Here is an 18,829-nt window from a genome sequence, read left to right as displayed (position 1 = left end):
CACCAACATGGAAGATGACCACCTTGAGGGGGATGTAGAAGACAAAGACACAGGTGCGGTCCCGAGCCACGGACACAGCGGGGTGAAGAGGGAGGAGAAGCGGGGTGACGAAGGGGAACCCCCCCAGCCCGCGCCACAGGCCCAAACGGGGCTGTGTCCCCAGGCTGCCCTCTGATCAGGTGATCGAGAAGTTCCCGGGGCTCCTTTCCCTGAGTGAGGGGGGTTTAGCGTCCCCCTCACCGCGCCTCCACCGGCCGCCCAGTGCGGGGACCGGCATGCCAGCTGCACTCTCTTGTCCAGTCGTGATGTTTACCAAATTGCTGGCTTGAGACGGGCACCCGCGGTACCTGGGGCCCCCGGGGGCCTATTAGCCCTCAAGTTCCAGGGCGACGCACTGGCGCAGGCGCTGGCGGCTGTCGTTGGCTGAGCCCCAGCAGCTCCGGCCGCCCGCTTTCCCCCTCCGCAGAGTTCACCTGGGAGGTGAAGGCCAACGACAGCGCCTACCACAAGCAGTGCAAAAAGAAGGGCTTCCTGTGCTGGAGGCAGAAGAAGTACAAGGTGAGCCTCCGGGCTGCCCCTGGACGGCGGGGCGCCGGGAGGCCTGGCCCCGCCCCGCCCCTGGCCCCGCCCGCCCATCTCAGAGTTTTTCTTTGATATGAGATCCCACCGGGTAATCTGGCACTTTAACTCCGCATCCTTCTGCCTCAGCTTCCCTAGGATGAGCGGTCTGCGTCGCAGGGCCCAATTTCTTTATTTTTGCAGAAATAGGATGTAATCAAAGGCTTCCTGAATCCTGGGGGAGGGGGGGCTGAGGGGATGGAGCTTCACTCTCTGGCCACTCCCCCAGCTCCTCGGGGGCGGTTACAAGGTTGGGGCGGCAACCGCTAGCCACGCCCCCGGCACACATTTTACTGTTTACTCAGCAGCGTGACCTTGAGTGCGGGTGATGGGGGGGGGGGCAAGCCGGGGACGACGCAGCCACATCACTTGCTGTGTCTTTACTCCATGACCTCACGAGGTTCTACTCCACGAAGCAGAACCTCATGAAGGCTGGCTTGGAGGCCTTGCAGTTCTCAAATCATCATTGCTGGCCCGAGGACTTGCAGGCCTTCGGCTTTGGCGTGGTGTGTGCTCTATTGTCGGTGCCGAGGTGTTAGGGGGGTCAAGTCTGGGACCCCGGGCAGCCAGGTGCAGTGGGCAGGGCCGCTCGGGAGCTCCCGCGCCGTTGCAGCGCAGCACCGCGCGCCGACTCCCGACGGCTCTCGTTCTAGAGCAACGCCATCCACACAGCCAAATACAACTTCTTCTCCTTCCTGCCTCTGAACCTGTTCGAGCAGTTCAGTCGTGTGTCCAATCTCTACTTCCTTTTCATCATCATCCTGCAGGTGGGCAGGGCCAGTGGGCAGGCGGGGCAGGCGTGGGCGGGGCCTCAGGGGCACAACAGCCCCCTTGGGTTTGGGGTCTTCTCCTGAGCACCCTGGTAGCCTTTCACTGCATCCTCTTGTGCTCAGGTGTGTGATGGGTTGCCCAAAGTCCCTCTCTCCTCCCTCGCGTGCTAGCGCCCCAGTCCCTGGCAGGCAGGAGGGGCTTCATAAACGCCCAAAGCCAAAGGTGGGCTAGTGAGAGGGGGTTATATATTATTAAGCAAACGGTGTCCTGGGGCCTTGTGTTGAGCAGGCACTCAGCAAATGCTACCTTAAGCCCTTGCATTCAGCAAGTGCTCAGTAAATGTTGGCTACAGGAGCTGGAAGGAGCAGCGCCGTAGGGCTTCACAGGATTCTCAGGGTTCGGAGCTAGCACCCTCCACGGGGCTAGTTCCTGGCACCTGGCTGATGCCTGGCTTTGGGGGTGTGCCCCAGGCCAGGGTGCCTCTGGCTTCAGTGTCTCAGGAGCACCCAGCATCTCACCCATCAAGCTACAAAACCTGTATTGAGCCCCTTCTGTGCGCAGGAGAATCAGCCAGCCATACCCCCCACTTGTGTCTGCAGTGGCAGTCTGCAAGGGGTCTGGAAAGGTGGTGGCCTGGAGGTGACACAGACAGGGCTCGGGTCTGAGAGAGGAGGAGCCTGCTTTCCTAGTGTGGGGATAGGACGGAAGGGAAGGCTGCTGTGGTCTGAGAGGGTCTCAGGAGGGGGACGGCGGAAGCTGTGATCTCCCGTCTCCACAGAGCATCCCTGAGATCTCCACGCTGCCCTGGTTCACGCTCTTCGCACCCCTGATCTGCCTGCTCACTATCCGGGCTACCCGTGACCTGGTGGATGATATCGTGAGTGCGGCTAGGATGGTGCTGGCCCTGGTGTGGGAGCCGGGACTGTCCACAGACCACCCACAGAGAGCAGAGTGAGCCCGGGGGGCCTCAGGGATGGCCGTGCTGGCCTCCTCGCTCACCTGGGAGTCACGTCGGCAGACTCCCTCCGCTCTGTCCACCTCTCTGTCCTGGGGAGCCACTCTGAGAAGCAGGGAGACAGCACAGCTGGGCAGGGTGGGGATGGGGGGCAGGACCCCCTCCCTGATCTTCATTCTGTTGGTTCAGGGTCGACACAGGAGTGATAAGGTCATCAACAACAGGCCGTGTCAGATCCTGAGGGGGAAGAGGTGAGGCCTGCGGTCAGGGCGGGCGTGACAGACAGCGGGGCCTCCCGTGAGGGCGGCTCCCGGGGGGCCAGCACCCTCCACGCTGGCCTCGTTTGGTTTCTGTGGTCAGTAGCACGACCAAAAGCAGCTTGAGGAGGAAAGGGTTTATTTCAGATTACAATGTACTGTCTAAGACAGGAAAGTCGGGGCAGGAGCTCAAGGCAGGAGCTGATGCGGAGGAACACAGCTCACCCACCGGCTTGCTCCCTGGGGCCCGCTTCTCTGGCTTACACAACCAGGACCACCTTGCCTAGAAGTGGCCCCGCCCACAGTGGGTGGTCCCTTCCACGTCGACCAGGCTTGCCTAGGTTGCCAGTCTGGTGGCGTCTTCTCAGCTGACATTCTTCCCCCCAGATGACACTTGCGGCAGATTGACACACGCTAAGCCCATCCCAGTTGGGTCTGACCGGGACCTGAGCAAGCCTGCGGGCTGGCTCTGGGATGCAGGCCTGGCAGCTGGCTTGGTGGGAGCCCCTTGAGGAAAGGCTGAGAAGGACATGGACAGGGGGTTCTGGAGACATGGGACCTATGGCGGGGCAGGGGCCTCGGGAGGTCAAGGGAGGCTTCCCGGAGGCAGCAGCTGCTGAGCTGAGCCTTGCGGGAAGCTCAGCGGGAGCAGGGGCCCCGGGTGACCCCTGGCCGGCTGCGGGCCGGGCGTGTTGGGAGGGAAAGCCACGAAGCCACACCCCTCCTTGCAGTTTCCTGTGGAAGAAATGGAAGAATCTGTATGTGGGCGATGTGGTGCGTCTCAGAAAAGACAACATAGTCCCAGTGAGTCCCCCCTCTGCCGAGGAGCACCCCAGGGGAGGCTCCCTCAGCAATCCTGACTCCTCCCTGCCCCACCACAGGCCGACCTGCTTCTGCTGGCCAGCACAGAGCCCAGTAGCCTGTGCTACGTGGAGACTGCAGACATTGATGGGTAAGGAGCCACAGCTTCCCTGGGGGCTGAGGCAGCAGAACCCTGCCGCCCCTGGGGCTGAAGAGAGGGCCAGACAGTCCAGCCTTCAGAGCAACAGTGTGTCTGTACCCAGGCCGAAAGGCCCAGACCCAGCCTTGACCCTTTGGCCCTCTCCCTCCCTGGGCCTCATCCTTCTGCTGACACAGTAGGTGCTCAGCTAAAGCGGTCAAGGGCCTGGAGGAAGTATGGCTTCTCACCTCAGGGTGTTGTCCACGCCTGCGTTTTTATGAGTTTTCGCCACCCCCTTGTCCCCAGGGAGACCAACCTGAAGTTCAGACAGGCTCTGACAGTCACGCACCTCGAACTCACTAGCCCGAAAAAGATGGCTTCCTTCCACGGTAAGGGAGTGGAGGTGGCTCCGGGTGCCTCTGCGCCTCCTTTTGTTGGGTCAGGGGGAGGGTGGGTGGAGTCCCGCACAGGCCAGGGCAGTCCTGTGCCTGTGGTGTCGGAGTATCTTCCACCATGTCACGCGTGGAAAGCGGCCCATGCCCCACCCCCTGCACCCCTGCAGCTCCTTGTCCGCCACAGAGAGTCCCACCCGGCGCTGCCCTCACAGTTCGCTGCAGCCGGCAAGCACATGCAGCTGTTTTCCTGTCTTATCCCGAAGGCGATTTACTCTCAGCGCCACAGAAACAGATGCATTCTGCCTAACCCCGGCCCACTGGCCCTTGCACCCAGGCTGGCTTCCCTAATCTCCTTAGAGCCTACAAGAATTCTGGCACTCAGGAGGCTGGGGAGATGGCTCAGTTAGTTTAGGACCACTCGATGCTCTCACAGACTGACCTGATTTTGGTTCCCAGTGGCTCACAACGGCCTATAACTCTGGCTTCAAGTGCTCCAGTGCCTCTGGGCCCCACAGGCCCCGGCAGGCAGGCACACACCTGCACACAGATGTGTGCACTTAACACTCTTAAAAAATCAACAAAATGAAGAAAAGATAAATCTGAGGAGGCTTGGCTCTGGCAGAGGGTAGCCTCACCCATGCTCTTCTGCTGTCCTGAGAGCCCAGGGCCGACAGGTCGCAGGCGACCCACGGGGGCGGGGCAGGCTTGGAGAACAGGCAGGGACACTGACTTCAGCATTTTCCCCGGAACCCAGACATCCCAGGATGCTTGGCCTGGACAGTCTCTTGGGGTCCTGACTTGTTGGCCACGGGACATTTCAGCAAGGGGCAGCCCTGTCCTTTAGAGGAAGAGGCCAAAGGATAGAGAGGTTGCCCTCACACACATGCTGCCCCGGAACTTTCCCCTGCCCGCCTGACAGGCTAACTGAGCGTGTGCTAATATGCCAGGTGCTAGGCCAGGCCCTGGGTCGCTGCCTTGTGCACGAGTGTCAGAGGCACAGAGGAACACTGGGGAACCTGAGGAATTAGGCACACGGGGTCCTTCTCTCAAGGGAGGAAGTGTGATACCCCAGCTCTCCGCCCGACATGCCCACCAGCTGGCACCTCTGCTGTGTGGCCAGAGACCAGCCTGGGTCCTGCACAGCACTGTCATTTTGTATCGGTCAGTCTAGAGACCTGATCTTTTTGAGCTTCCCAAGGAGTTTGAATGTAGGCCTGCCTTGTTCTTCAGGGAGATTTCTGTATGCTTTGCTGTACACATGAGATGGAGGTAGCCACCACCAGAATGCGCTTTCACCAAATTACGCCATGCTTAAATATGGCGTCAGACTCCACAAGTTTGAACCAACACTGACTGGCCACTGAGTTGTAAAGAGCAGAGCTACCTTCCTGCCTCCTGCAGATTATCTCTGTGCAGGCCTATGAGGGTTCCAGGGGTGTCTGTGGGGGGGAGCACACAGACACTGATGTCATTGAAGGCATGAACAGTCCAGCCACACCCATCCAAGATTCAAGCCCAAGGGAGGAGGAGGGGTGGGAGGAAGGAGGGGGATTGGCTTGCAGGAAGAGTGCATGCAAGAGCTCCGAGGCCCTGACTGGTGGACCTTGGAGCATTTCAGAGGAGGCTGAGAAATGCCGGGTGCCTCGAGAGAAATGTCAGACAGCGATAGGACTGTGTCAGCGAGCTGTGGGGCCGGGACCTGGCTGTGGCCGTGATGTGCCGCTGCTCGCTGGGTCCCCGCAGGTGTGGTGACCTGTGAGGAACCCAACAGCCGGATGCATCACTTCGTGGGGAGCCTGGAGTGGAACAGCAGGAAGTACCCGCTGGGCATCGGAAACCTCCTCCTGCGAGGCTGCAAGGTCCGCAACACGGACACCTGCTACGGCTTGGTCATCTACGCTGGTACAGCGCTCGGGCGTGCGGATTGGGGAGCGGAGGGAGGACCCTGAAGCGGGCGGGGGGGCCCAGTGCCTGCCGTCATTGCCGATGTGAGGCGGGCCCTCCGTGCCGTCAAATGGTTATCGCTGAGAAAATGGAATGTTGTTGTGTAGGGTAGGAAGGGTGGATGGCTGGATGGACAGATGGATGGAAGGTACGTGGATGGGTGGGTGGGTGGATGGATGGGTGGATGGGTGGATGGATGGGTGGATGGATGGGTGGATGGATGGGTGGATGGGTGGATGGGTGGATGGGTGGATGGATGGGTGGATGGATGGATGGTTTGATGGTTTGATGGATGGATGGATGGATGGATGGATGGATGGATGGTTTGATGGATGGATGGATGGATGGATGGATGGATGGATGGATGGATGGATGGTTTGATGGATGGATGGATGGATGGATGGGTGGATGGATGGATGGATGGGTTGATGGATGGATGGATGGGTGGATGGATGAATGGATGGACAGGTATATGACTGGTTTAAATCTTGCAGGTTTAGATACAAAGATCATGAAGAATTGTGGCAAGATTCACTTGAAGAGGACCAAGCTGGACCTGCTGATAAACAAATTCGTTGTCCTGGTAAGGAGTCAAGAGCATCTGTAGGGCCTCAGAGGAGCAAAGTGACAACTCCACTCTCTGGAGATGCCCTGGATTTCCCATTGTCTCCTCATCCAATTCTGTTCCTCCGGCTTGTTTTTGTTGCTACATAGCCCAGGCTAACCTTGACCTCCCATCTTCCTGTGGGTGCACAGCCCTGAGGCGACAGGCCTACCCTGGGATTCTTCCGTTAGTTTTTTTGGGAGCCTGACGAGGACAGTCAGGACACAGAGGCCAGGATTAGAGGCTAAGAGCCCCAAAGCCGGCCTAGCACCCTGAGAGAGCCCTCTTCCCTCGTGCCCTCCCTTAGCCCGGGCATCCCCTCGATGGATCCCCATGTCTTCTGGGGTCCTCCTGCCTCTACTCTTCTCCATCCAACTCACAGATCTTCATGTCCCTGGTGATCACGTCCTTGTTGCTAACAATGGGCTTCACCTTCATAATGAAAGAACTCAAAGACAAACATTTTTACCTGTCGGTACTGTTCATGCGCTCGGAGGCCAGGGAGTCCTCCTTCATTTTCTGGGGCTTCCTCATTTTGCTCAGCGTCATGGTCCCCATGTCCATGTTCATCATGTGAGTTCATCAGGAGGGGGGGGGCTCAGGGTCCCCTTCCCCACGGGGTGTGGCAGCTGCAACCAAACTGACCCGCGCGTGGACTTGGCCGCTTGCAGCGCTGAGTTCATCTACTTAGGGAACAGCTTCTTCATCAACTGGGACCTCAGCATGTACTACGAGCCCCGGGACATGCCGGCCAAGGCCCGCAGCACCAGCCTCAATGACCAGCTGGGCCAGGTGCAGTACGTCTTCTCAGACAAGACCGGGACACTGACACAGAACATCATGACCTTCAAGAAGTGCTGTATCAACGGCCGCATCTACGGTGATGCCTCCACCCCCCTGCCCCTGCCTCAGCCACCCCCCACCCCTGCCCCATCCCTGCCCCCACGGCTTCTTGTGAGGTTACCCTTGGGATCAACACCTGGACTAAGAAACAGACCAGGGTCCATGTGGGCCCAAGCTTGATGGTGTCAGGTGTCTCCTGGAAGCCTGAACTTGGGGCTGGGCCCGGGGGACCCTAAGTATGGCTTCCTGGGGAAAGCCGAATCCTGAAGCAGGTTCTTTCCCCGGATTCAGATGATGAGCATGCGACACTCCTAAAGGTAAGCCCTGTGGACCCTGTCTGGCTGGAACAGTGTGGGTGGGCCTGGGTGGGGTTGCTGGCAGATCACCTGATCCAGCTCCCTGCCTCCTCCAGCAGAATCCGTACGCCTGGAACTTGTTTGCTGATGGCAAATTCCAGTTCTACAATAAGGACCTGGAATTCGCCGTCCGAGGCCAGCTGGACACAGTCGTGCGGGAGTTCTGGCGCCTGCTGGCCATCTGCCACACTGTAATGGTACAGGAAAAAGACAGTGAGTGGCCGGGCACCCTTTGTCGCCTCCTGCCCTCGGGGGCCCACCAGCCCAGCCTCTTGGGCTTGGACTCAAGACACAAGAGCCTGAAGGATGTTCGCCCCGTTGCCCAAGCCCTGTTGGTCCCCAGGTCCTGCCAGGGCCTTGGAGCTGGAGTTAGACCCTGCCCTGAGATCCCCCCGCCAAGGGGCAAGGTGCTGGGAGGAGGTGGCTTGCCACCCCTTCTCACCCACACATCTTCCTTGCTCGATCTGTCAGACCAGCTGCTGTACCAGGCCGCCTCCCCTGACGAGGAGGCCCTGGTCACCGCTGCCCGGAACTTTGGCTACGTGTTTCTGTCTCGGACCCGGGACACCATCACGCTGATGGAGTTGGGGGAGGAACGGGTCTACCAGGTTCTGGCCATGATGGATTTCAACAGCGTTCGCAAACGGATGTCAGTGCTGGGTGAGCCCCGGGCCCCTTCCCGCCACTCCGGGTCCTTGCAGCAGTGGCCGGGCAGACCCCAGGACCTTACCTTTCCCATCCCACAGTCCGAAACCCAGAGGGCGCCATCTGCCTCTACACCAAGGGTGCTGACACAGTCATTTTGGAGCGTCTTCACAGGAAGGGTGCCATAGAGGCCACCACGGAGGAAGTCTTGGCTGTGAGTCCCCTGCTCAGAGGCCAGGGTACATTCCTGCCGACAGTCACATGCGTGTGGGCGTTTGAAGTGTTTCCCCCTGTCCCGCTCTCCACCCTGACACAGAAGTTGAAAGGCACTGAGCTCTGCACACAGGGATGCCCAGAGGGTGGCTGGCTCTGACCTCGGATGTCCCCTTCGCTTGGCCCCTCCCCAGGCTGGGCTCTGGGACCCTCTTAGGTTTCTTCTCTGTGGAGGAAGCGGGTCTCCTTGTCTCGGGGGTGAGGCTGTGTCTCCTCTCCTGCTGTCCTGTATCCCTTGGTCTGTCTTCCCTGTCTGGCCAACCCAGCCTTCTCACTTCCCACATTGCCTGACCTTGTGCCTCGTGACGGCTGTTATCAACTTCTTTTATTCCTCGACTCTCAGTCTCCGGCCCCCACAGCCAGGGACCCTGGCTGTCTCTCACGACACTCTTTGCGCTCAGTCCGCTGCTGTCTGGCGTGTCCCTGGTTCTGCAGGGCTGGGCGTGTCTGTGTGTCCCAGGGCTTTGCTGAGGATTCTCAAGTGCCCTTCTCTGCCATGGGGAGTGGGGACCCAGGCCCTTCAGAGTGAGGCCCAGGTCCAGCGCACAAGCCTGTCTGAGGCGCCCACCCCCAGGAGACCCAGTGTGCCAACGAAGCCTGACTTTCCACCCCACCGCACCCCCATAAGCCAACAGCCACGGCCCAAGCTTCTGGGCTGTAACAGGATAGAGGGACATGAGAAGCAACTGGACCCCTGGCCTCCAGGAGTGAAGTGTTTAGATCTACCTGAGGGCCTGAGAGAGGGAGACCTGAAAGTTTACCACCCCCACCCCCTCACGGCAATGTGAGGAGGAGCCCTAGGAGGGGTTCTCGGGGCGGGGGAACCCCGAGTTGGATAGACTGCCACATATTATGTGGGTGGGTAGGCTGGAGGACCTTAGCGCCTACTGAGCAGCTGGGGAATGGACATACCCACAGCTGCTTTTCCAGCCCTGGAGAGCTGAGGCGGGAGACTAAGGAACTCAGGCTAGCCTGGGCTATCAAGTCAAAAAAGAATGGGTGTTAGTAGAGATTGCTGCCAGTGCAAAGGTCCTGAGGCACGAGGGTGCTGTGATCGGGGGGGACCCTGAGGGTGGGGAGGAGGTGTTGATGGTTGGGGCTGCCGCAGGCCTTTGCAGAGCAGACCCTGCGCACCCTGTGTCTGGCCTACAAGGAGGTGACGGAGGACACCTACAAAGAGTGGGAATCGGAGCACCAGGAGGCCGCCCTCTTGCTGGAGAACCGCGCCCAGGCGCTGCAGCACGTGTATAACAAGATGGAACAGAACCTGAAGGTGGGTGGGCAGACGAGGAGGCGGCCTTGCCAGCTGGGCTCCTTGCACCTGGGCCTTGACACCTGAACCCCGGCTCGCCTCCCCCAGCTGCTGGGAGCCACGGCCATTGAAGACAAACTGCAAGACGGAGTTCCTGAGACCATCAAATGCCTCAAGAAGGGAAACATTAAAATATGGGTGCTGACCGGGGACAAGACAGGTGGGTCCCCGGCTCCGCTGGCCCAGAATCCTTGCTGCACCTGGGGTGTTGTCCCGATGGCCGAGGGCCCCTCAGTGCTGTCCTCAGGAGTGGGACGCGTGCCACGGGCAGCCCCTGAGCCCCGGGACAGTTTCGTTGTGACCATCACGCAACTGGGTGGGGACCCGATCACACCCCTGGAGACACACCTGCCCTAAGGTGCCCTCCTGGCCCCCGGGTCAGCGTTGAGGGGATGTTCTGGGCCCCCTCACATCCCTGTATAGACATGTCCACTTTGACAATTTTTGAGGTTTTAATTTTTGCTTATTTTTGTTTTGTTTTCAATTTATTATTATTTTGCTTCTGCCTTTCAAATAAATTTGACATGTTCGTGTTTAGTCAAAGTGTGGTGGGTCTCAGAATTCCAGCCTCCATCCCATCTCCCTCCCGGGTACCTCAGGCATCTCCATCTCCTACAGACTCCCCAAGCCCAGCAGCCAAAGCCCCCGGGGCCGCCTCTGATTGGCCAGCCCCGTTATGACACACGGCCGCTCCAGGCCAATCATCACAGCCAGCCAGGAAGCGGTGGGAGGCAAGGGGTGAGGCTCGGGTGCATGTGGGTGGTGAGGATGCGGGTCTCCGGGATCTGGCCCCGAGCCGAAGCACGTGCAACATGGCTGGATTTGCAGAGACGGCGGTGAACATCGGATTTGCGTGCCAGCTGCTCTCGGAGAACATGATAATCCTGGAAGACAAGGACATCAAGTAAGCGGGTGACCTCCCTGCCCCCGCCCCAGGGTCCCCGGCTGGGCGAGGGGCCACCGTTCCATCCGCCCCGTGTCTCCACAGTCGTTTGCTGGAGAACTATTGGAACGAAAACTACCAGCAGCGGGCGTTCAAGATGATGAGCCACTACAATATGGCCTTGGTTATCAATGGGGAGTTCTTGGTGAGTGTCGGGGCGAGGAGCAGCCGTGCTGGTGAGACCTGGGGGGGTGGGGGGACATGCCAGGAGATGCAGGCCTAGTGACCCAAGCCCCTTCTCCCCCATTCCGCCCCCCACCCCGGACACCCAGGATCAGCTGCTCCTGTCCTTACGCAAGGAGCCCCGAGCCCTGGTCCAGAATGCGGTGGTGGATGAGGCCCCCCAGCAGCTGGGCATGACCCGCCTAGACTTCCTCCAGGCTCGGAGGATCTCACAGATGTGGAAAAACTTTGGGCCCTTCGTGGCCCCAGCCCAGTCGGCCGACTCCAAGACCCAGCAGAGCCCCGAGGTCCTGCGGGAGAGGGCCTTCGTCGACCTGGCCTCCAAGTGCCAGGCTGTCATCTGCTGCAGGGTGACGCCCAAGCAGAAGGCCCTGGTGGTGGCGTTGGTGAAGAAATACCAGCAGGTGGTGACGCTGGCCATCGGAGACGGAGCCAACGACGTGAACATGATCAAGAGTGGGTGGCGGGCTGCGGCTGGGGCGGCTGGGGCCGGGGGCCTGGGGATTGGGCTCCGGGCGGCTGACTCGTGGCCCCTGCAGCTGCGGACATCGGCGTGGGGCTGGCTGGTCAGGAGGGCATGCAGGCCGTTCAGAACAGCGACTACGTGCTGGCCCAGTTCAGCTACCTGCAGCGGCTGCTCCTTGTGCACGGGCGCTTGTCCTACATGCGGATCTGCAAGTTCCTGCGTTACTACTTCTACAAGACGGCAGCCAGCATGATGACCCAGATATGGTTCTCCCTCTTCAACGGCTTCTCTGGGCAGGTGTGTGTTGGGTGGGGGACTGCCGGGGCAGCCAGAGGCCGGGTTTCAGGCTGGGTGTGGCACGCCTGTCATCCCAGCACTTGGGAGGCCGAGGCAGGAGGCTTGCCGCTAGTCCAGGAGCACCTGGGTGGATCAGGTGTGGTATGCACCCTTTTCCGTCTTGGACCCCAGCACTCCGGAGGCACAGGCAGGTGGATCTCTGAGTTGGGGGCCAGCCTGATCCACAGAGTGAGTTCAGGACAGCCAGGGTCACACAGAGAGACCCTGTCTTGAACAGCAGCAAGGCCAGGTTACTACGTAAAGATGAGTGGCTGGGGCTGCAGCTCACTGGTGGATTGCCAGCCGGCCTGCCGCGCACAGAGCCTCGGGGCTGCCGAGCCAGGCGGGGCCCAGGGCTTCCTGTATGCGCTTGGGCACTCACCAATGGTAGCTAGCACAGGCTGGCCTCCGGCTGGAGATCACCTCCCAGGAGCTGCAGTGCTCGGGTTTGTGATGCTCGTTTTCAGCTCGGTTAGGCCTGGCGTCAAGGAGAGGAGTGGGCCTCCGGGTCTCTCCCAGCTCCTTGAGTCAGAACCAAGCTCCGGGGAAGCTCATTCTCCGCACCTGCTGTAGAGCCTCAGGAGTTCCGTACGCCCCAGCGTGCCAGCCTTGAGCGTCTTCCCTGGTGGCGGGCCGCTGGGCCCCTGGGCGGGAGGGCCGACTTGCTCTCCTCCCTTGCAGCCCCTGTATGAAGGCTGGTTCCTGGCCCTCTTTAACCTGCTGTATTCCACGCTCCCAGTCCTGTACATTGGTCTCTTCGAGCAGGTGAGTGACGGGCAGGCCACCTGTCTCTCCAGAGCTCTGTCCGGGAGAGTCTGTGGGAGGGGGTCCCTCTGCTGGGGGAGCCCTGCCTCCCGTGAACCAGCTCCTCTGCCGTCTGGCCTTCTGTGTGATGTGGAGGGATTACCAGAAGGAAGGCTCTGTTGTCCCTCCTACCTGTGGCCCAGAATAACCCCGCCAGAGGGCATGAATTTGGGAGAGGACCCCAGGGAACATTCTGGAACGGTGAGACTGAGGACAAAGACAATTTGATCACACATTAGGTGGTTTTTTTCCCCCTGTGTGTATGTGTTTTCTTTTTCTGGTGGGAGGAAAATCGGGTTGTTTGGTTTGAATGCTCGTCCCCTCATGCTGAGCCTCTGGGGAGTCTCTTCCAATCCCCACCTCCAGACTGCCCCCCCACCCCAGACTGCCCTCAGAGCCTCCGCCTTCTGTCCAGGACGTGACTACTGAGAAGAGCCTGAACATGCCAGAGCTCTACACGGCTGGCCAGAAAGAGGAGCTGTTCAACTACAGCATTTTCCTTGGGGCCATTGCCCACGGCCTCGCCACGTCCCTCATCAACTTCTTCGTAGCGGTTCTGGTCAGCCAAAACATGGCCAAGTCTGGCAGCTCCAACGACTACCAGTCCTTTGGGGTTCTGGTGGCAATATCTAGCCTGCTGTCCATCACCCTGGAGGTAGGTGAAGCCAGGACCCCTGAGGAACTATGGAGGCCTCTGCCCGACACTGGCATTTTTGGGGGGTGGGAGGGAGGGCGTTTCCAGACAGGGTTTCTCTGTGTAGCTTTGGCTGTCCCTGGACTCACTTTGTAGACCAGGCTGGCCTCGAACTCACAGAGATCCACCTCCCAGAGCGCTGGGATGACAGGTGTGTGCCACTGCACCCGCCTCCCACAAAGCCGCACGTCATCCTTGCGCAGGGTCCATGCTAATCTTCTCTGTACCGCTGCCGAAGCGAGCACTCATTCTACCCTCTTAAAAAAGATTTGTTTCATTTCAACTGTGTGTGTGTGTGCGCGCGCGCGCGCGCGCGCGCGCGTGCGCGCACCCACTGAGGCCAGAAGAGGGCGTTAGATCCCCTGGAGCTGGAGTTCTAAGCGCTTGTGGGCCCCTGGCAGGGCTGCTGGATGGACTCAGGTTATCTGCAAGAGCAGCCATCTCTCCCTCCCGCCCCGTTTAAAAAGCCTGGTTGGGTTTTTTGTTTGTTTGTTTGTTTGTTTTGTATCTTTTCTTTGCATGTCCCCCCTCCTTCCTTTAGTCTTGTTCTTACACCAGCAGGCTGGCCTCAAACTCACAGAGATCCACCTGCCTCTGCCTTCAAACAGCTCCACATCCCACCCCGTCAGTGTGTGTGGTGTGTGCACACGGGCACCCCCCCGCCCCCCCACACGGGGGCCTGAAAGTCAGTTGATGCTGATTTTGCTTGAGGGAGGCTCTTGCTCCTATCTGCCGCTGTGTGACAGGACTTCCCCCGGGGAGACACACACCCTGTCTACTCACTCACCCACACAGGGAGCCCACGGCAGACTGAAGCAGGGAGGTCCAGTGTGGTGGACCAGTGAGTTTGGGGGAGTCACTGACGGGAGCAGAAATGACTGAGACAGCTGCGTGGCTGAAGCCAGCATGGGTGACGGCTCCCACGGCTGGGCACCCGAGCGCATTGCATGCCTGGCCGCACAGGCTGGAGGGTGTCCTTCCAGAGCGACATGGCTGCCCTGACGCTCTTCCGGGCGGCTTGGCTGCGCTCAGGATCGTTGCAGTTCTGCCTCCTGAGGGGACTCCAGCGTGTATTGCTCACCCCGGCAGGGAGGGGCCTAGTGAAGCGGGCAGCTTTCAGGGACCTTCTGGAGCTGCTCCGTGTTCTTTAACCTCCTGGAGAAGGAGCTTCTTCTGCGGGATGGAATGAATCTGGGAGGAGAGGTTACAGAACCACCAGGCTGCGTGGCCGTGGGCTTTGTGGCTTCTGTCTTTGCCTCCCATCTGCTCGCAGGTGGGCTGGAAGGCAGGTGTGTGGCGTCACACCCAGAACCCAGCCTTATGTGGGTGCTGGGGATTTGAACTCAGGTCCTCAGGCTTACGCAACAAGCACTGAACCCCCTGAGCCATGTCCCCAGGGCTCCACTCTATGTTTTTGAGACTGGTTCTCCCAATTGAGGTTAGAGCTAATTGGGTGGGGCCTCCAGGCGCCCCTGCGCCAGCGCCTTCATGCATGCTGCCATGCTCTCAGCTTCTATGAGGGGACTGAATTCACTCCCCGGCCCAGGCGGCGCTCCCCTGCCACCATGTCGCACCCCGTTGCTGACTTCTCCCCTGGACCCCAGGGCCCTGCACCCTGCCTCCCGTGCCCCATTGCTGACCTCTTGGCTCGCTGTCCAGGTCGTCCTTATCATTAAGTACTGGACGCTCCTGTGTGTGCTCAGCATCGCGCTGAGCCTCGGCTCCTACGTCATCATGACAAGCCTCACGCAGAGCCTGCTGCTCTACAGGATCTGGCCCCAGACCTTCCAGTTTCTGTGTGAGCTCCGCCACGCGTGGGGCGGGGCGGGGCGGGGCGTGGGCGGGAGGCGGTGACCTCCTGGGTAGCAGGAGGGTGGCCGGCGGCAGCGGCGACCGCCTGGCATCGCCCGGGGGAAGGGAGGGGGCTGACCCCGCGCCGTCCGCCTCCTCCCCAGTCGCTGATTACAACGTGCTCAGCCAGCCCTCCAGCCTCCTGGTGATCACGCTCAGCGTGGTGCTCAACACGCTGCCCGTCCTGGCCTTTCGCACAATCCATGAAATCACCTTGAAACTGCGCCGCAAGGTGAGGGGGGGATGGGAGCCCTCCAGCCCCTCCCGCGTCCGGGGACCGTGTCCTCGGGGCCCCAAGTCTGGGAGTGGCGGGGTGCTCCCCGACGCAGTGGCTCTTCCCCACGTGTCCTCCGGAGCCCAGGGAGGGAGGACGGCGGCTTTGGAATAGCTCAGGCAAGCCAGACGGTCGGAAGCACTTTGAAATGGCTCCGCCGTCCATCCATGGAGTGCGCTCGGCCTCCAAAAAGAGCACGGCTCTGACAGCGGGCCGCAGCGTGGAGGGATCTGAGACGCGGCGGCCGGGGAGAGAGCCGGCCCGGAGGCTAACGGGGTGGGTGTGGGCAGGAAAGGGCAGGAGCCAGTGAATCCAGAGGCGGGAAGCGGATCCCTGGATGGCAAAGGGAGCCGAGGATATGGTTACTCTGTTAGGAATGAGGCCTCCTTTGGGGTGACGGAATGTTCTTAGCACCAGACACCGTCCTTAAGAGAGGCTGAAATGGTATTTATTTGTTTAGATTCATTTCCTTTTTATGTGTGGCTGTTTTGTCTGCACCATGTGTGTGCAGTGCCCACAGAGGCCAGAGGGGGCGCTGGCTCACCTGGAACCGAGTTGGAGTTCAGGACGCTGTGAGCCTCCATGTGGGTGTTAGGAATCAAACCTGTTTTCTCTGAAAGAGCAGACCATGCTCTCCTTAACCGCCAAATCATTTCTCCAGCCCTAATGTGCTAAGTTTTGGTTGTCAGGTTTAAAAAAAAAATTTTTTTTTTTTAATTTTGTTTTTTTGAGATCAAATCCAGAGCGAGGGCTCAGGGGAAGACTGATGGTGTGCCCGGGGTTGAGTCAAGGAAGGACTCCTGTGAAATTTACATTTCTTTATTTCTGCGGGGAGGGGCTGGGAGCCTGGTTCATGCTGTGCGGTGCTTGTGCAGGTCAGAGAACAACTTTTGGGAGTCAGTTCTCTTCTTCCACTTTGGGGGTGACCACGGCTGAGCTCAGGGCCTTAGGCTTGGGGGCAGGTCCCTAGTGAAGGGCCCTGCTGCTCCGGAATCGCCTTCCAGGTCAGACATCAGCTCACTGGGCCAGTGTTGGGAAGCGCCCAGGGGCCCCGACTGGGGCGCAGGGGACCCTAAGGCTACGATGCTTTCTGCAGGAGGAAGAGGCGGTCCCAAGCGAAGAGATGGCTGTGGAGCCACCCGTGACGCCTCTTCGTCGTGGGGCCCCAGCCCGCCGGTCCAGCTACGCCTTCTCCCACCGTGAGGGCTACGCAAGCCTCATTACCCAGGGTACCATCCTACGCAGGCCCATGGGCGAGCAGAGCGGAGACACGGCCTGTGAGTCCTTGAACCCGTCCGAGGAAGACCTACCTTCGTTCCGCAAGGAATCCATATTTAACGCACGGAAGCTCTCCATCCTGGCCAAGAAGAGGCTTCAGCAATTTGGACGGGGGTCCCAGGAAGAGGTCCACTCCAACATCAGCTCCCAAATTACGGCGGAGAGACAGGCCACTCTGCTCCTGGACTGCCACTCCTCTGACATGAAGAAGCCACCCACCCTAAGCTCCTTAAAGGGGTCTCTTCAGCTGCCGCCGTCGGAGAGCCTGGCCTGCCGCAGGGTGCCGTCGCAGTACGCCCTGGATGTCGGCTCCTCTCCTCGGAGGGGCCCCCACTGGAAGAGGTCAGCCTCGCCCAGCCATCTGGAGGTTCCCAGAGAGAAGCCCTGACTTGAGCTGACCAAAAGCCCATTGCGCAGCGTGACCATCACCTGCGAGCAGAGGCCGGAGGTGGAGCAGCGTCACCGAGGCTCCAGTGCTTGGAGCCCTGCGGAGCCCTGCCCTGCGGGAGCACAGCCACTCAACAGCCAGCGTCCAGAGACACAATCGGGCGACATCCTTGTCTTTTTTAATAAAACAGGGTCCCTCTGGCCCCAGGGCTTCTTTGGGCTCACTCCTTTTCCAGCTTTTCTTTTGGTAGAAGCCAGGGAACATTGCTCCCCAGATAAAACAATACCCAAATCAAAAAACTTCAAAATACTGACCCCGAAGGTCAAGTAGTTTAATTGTAGGAAAATATTTTTTGTTGGCTTTTATCCCCTTTTCTTCTAAGTGCACAAAGCTTCATTGTTTTTGAGAAAGAGAAGGAGGAGATCAGGCTCTACCTAACCTTTGGCCTCACCCCACACCCGTCTTGGTTTAAGCTGCATCCCAACACCCTCCTGCTCCTGCCTCCTCCAGGCTGCCTCCCTTGATTGGAAAGATGAATTGCAGCCATCTCAGAAGCAAGACCTGACGTGGTCTGCATCTCAGGGTCAGCTTGGCTGGCATGCAAGAGGGCAGAGACAGGCTCATCTTCCCTCTACCTCTCTCGCTACCTTCTGGGTGGTGGAGCCCCATTCCCCCCAGATCTGTGCCAGTCCACAGTCGTCCCGCACACACATCTATGAAAGTGCATGACTAGGACATACTTTATTGCAGGGAAAAAAAAAGCAAAATAGAAAGAAACTAGCATAGCAAGGGTTAAGGACGGTGGCCGCCCCTGCTGCTTTCCTCCTCTTACTTTCTGTCTTTTACTTTAAGCCTGTCAGCTGAAGGCTGGTGAGGAGGACTGCTCTTCATTCAGGTTTCCAGCAGGGGCCTGGAGCTTTGCACGATTCCAGGAGCACGATTCCAAGATACTCAGGAGGTCTCCCTCACAGCACTCCCGGCTGAGATCATCACCCACCAACACCCACCAAAAGCCCTGGGACCTTGGTGGCTAAACTCTGCTTGAACCATTTTGCAACACTTCCCAGCACCTTGGGGTGCAGTCCTGCAGGTGGGGGGGGGGCGCTTCTAATCCTTCATCCCGACCCTGCTACATGGTACCTGCTGGTCAAAGCCAGCTCTTGCTTGGTCTTGTAGCCTTGCGGCCACACCAGGACAGGTTGGGGGCACAGAGGGTCAGGCCAGCTGTATCCACCTCCGTTCTTCAGGGGGCATGAAGCCCCGTCCTCCTCCATGGTCCCCAGGTATCTGCAAAGGGTTCCGCCATGGCTGAGGGTGTCCCGGGAGAGCTAGGTGGGCCTCGAGAAGGTGGACCTTGGTATCTGGGAAAGCTGGGCAGCTCCAAGCCCACTTCCTGCCTTCATCCGTGAATTTCCTGCTTGACTGTTTTGAAGATGCTTGGGAAGTTCATGCTGAAGTGAAGCCCACAGGGGTGGGAGAGGGACGACGAGTCCACAGCGGTGGATGGTCACTCACAGGCATTCCCAGGTCCGATAAAGGAGGAGCGATGGCCCTCAGCCAGGCTGGACACACAGGGCAGGGGTTGAGAGAGAAGGAGAGTGTAGGGTATTCAGGTCTGGCCGGCTCCAGGACCTTGCCACCTGATTGGACACAGTTCCTTCGACATCAGGGCGGGGACAGAAACAGAGCTGCCTAGAGG

At 59.5% G+C, this 18,829-nt stretch overlaps 1 protein-coding gene across 1 annotated transcript; it reads left to right on the top strand.

Moving 5' to 3' along the window:
* On the top strand, positions 1 to 17,331 carry Atp8b3 (ATPase phospholipid transporting 8B3). Its single transcript, XM_060371127.1, has 25 exons — positions 1 to 53; positions 467 to 558; positions 1,272 to 1,385; positions 2,168 to 2,266; positions 2,534 to 2,595; positions 3,333 to 3,405; positions 3,483 to 3,553; positions 3,848 to 3,930; positions 5,680 to 5,838; positions 6,375 to 6,463; positions 6,867 to 7,057; positions 7,156 to 7,392; positions 7,736 to 8,343; positions 8,430 to 8,542; positions 9,710 to 9,874; positions 9,962 to 10,073; positions 10,742 to 10,817; positions 10,902 to 11,001; positions 11,129 to 11,495; positions 11,579 to 11,802; positions 12,523 to 12,606; positions 13,061 to 13,300; positions 14,999 to 15,137; positions 15,295 to 15,422; positions 16,561 to 17,331. The coding sequence occupies exons 1-25, from the start codon at positions 8 to 10 to the stop codon at positions 17,128 to 17,130; spliced, it is 4,242 nt and encodes a 1,413-aa protein (XP_060227110.1). The 5' UTR covers positions 1 to 7; the 3' UTR covers positions 17,131 to 17,331.
* The last annotated feature ends 1,498 nt before the right edge of the window (positions 17,332 to 18,829 follow it).

The sequence above is a fragment of the Meriones unguiculatus genome, chromosome 17, assembly GCF_030254825.1.
Source record: "Meriones unguiculatus strain TT.TT164.6M chromosome 17, Bangor_MerUng_6.1, whole genome shotgun sequence".
Taxonomy (NCBI): Eukaryota; Metazoa; Chordata; class Mammalia; order Rodentia; family Muridae; genus Meriones; species Meriones unguiculatus.
This window is presented reverse-complemented; position numbering and strand designations above follow the sequence as displayed.

Bases quoted from the DNA above. Each gene is read 5' to 3' on its own strand.
- Atp8b3 (XM_060371127.1), top strand. From the start codon at position 8: ATGGAAGATGACCACCTTGAGGGGGATGTAGAAGACAAAGACACAG. The intron at 2,596-3,332 runs GTGAGGCCTGCG...CCCTCCTTGCAG, and splicing joins CAGATCCTGAGGGGGAAGAG to TTTCCTGTGGAAGAAATGGA. The intron at 3,931-5,679 runs GTAAGGGAGTGG...GGGTCCCCGCAG, and splicing joins AAAGATGGCTTCCTTCCACG to GTGTGGTGACCTGTGAGGAA.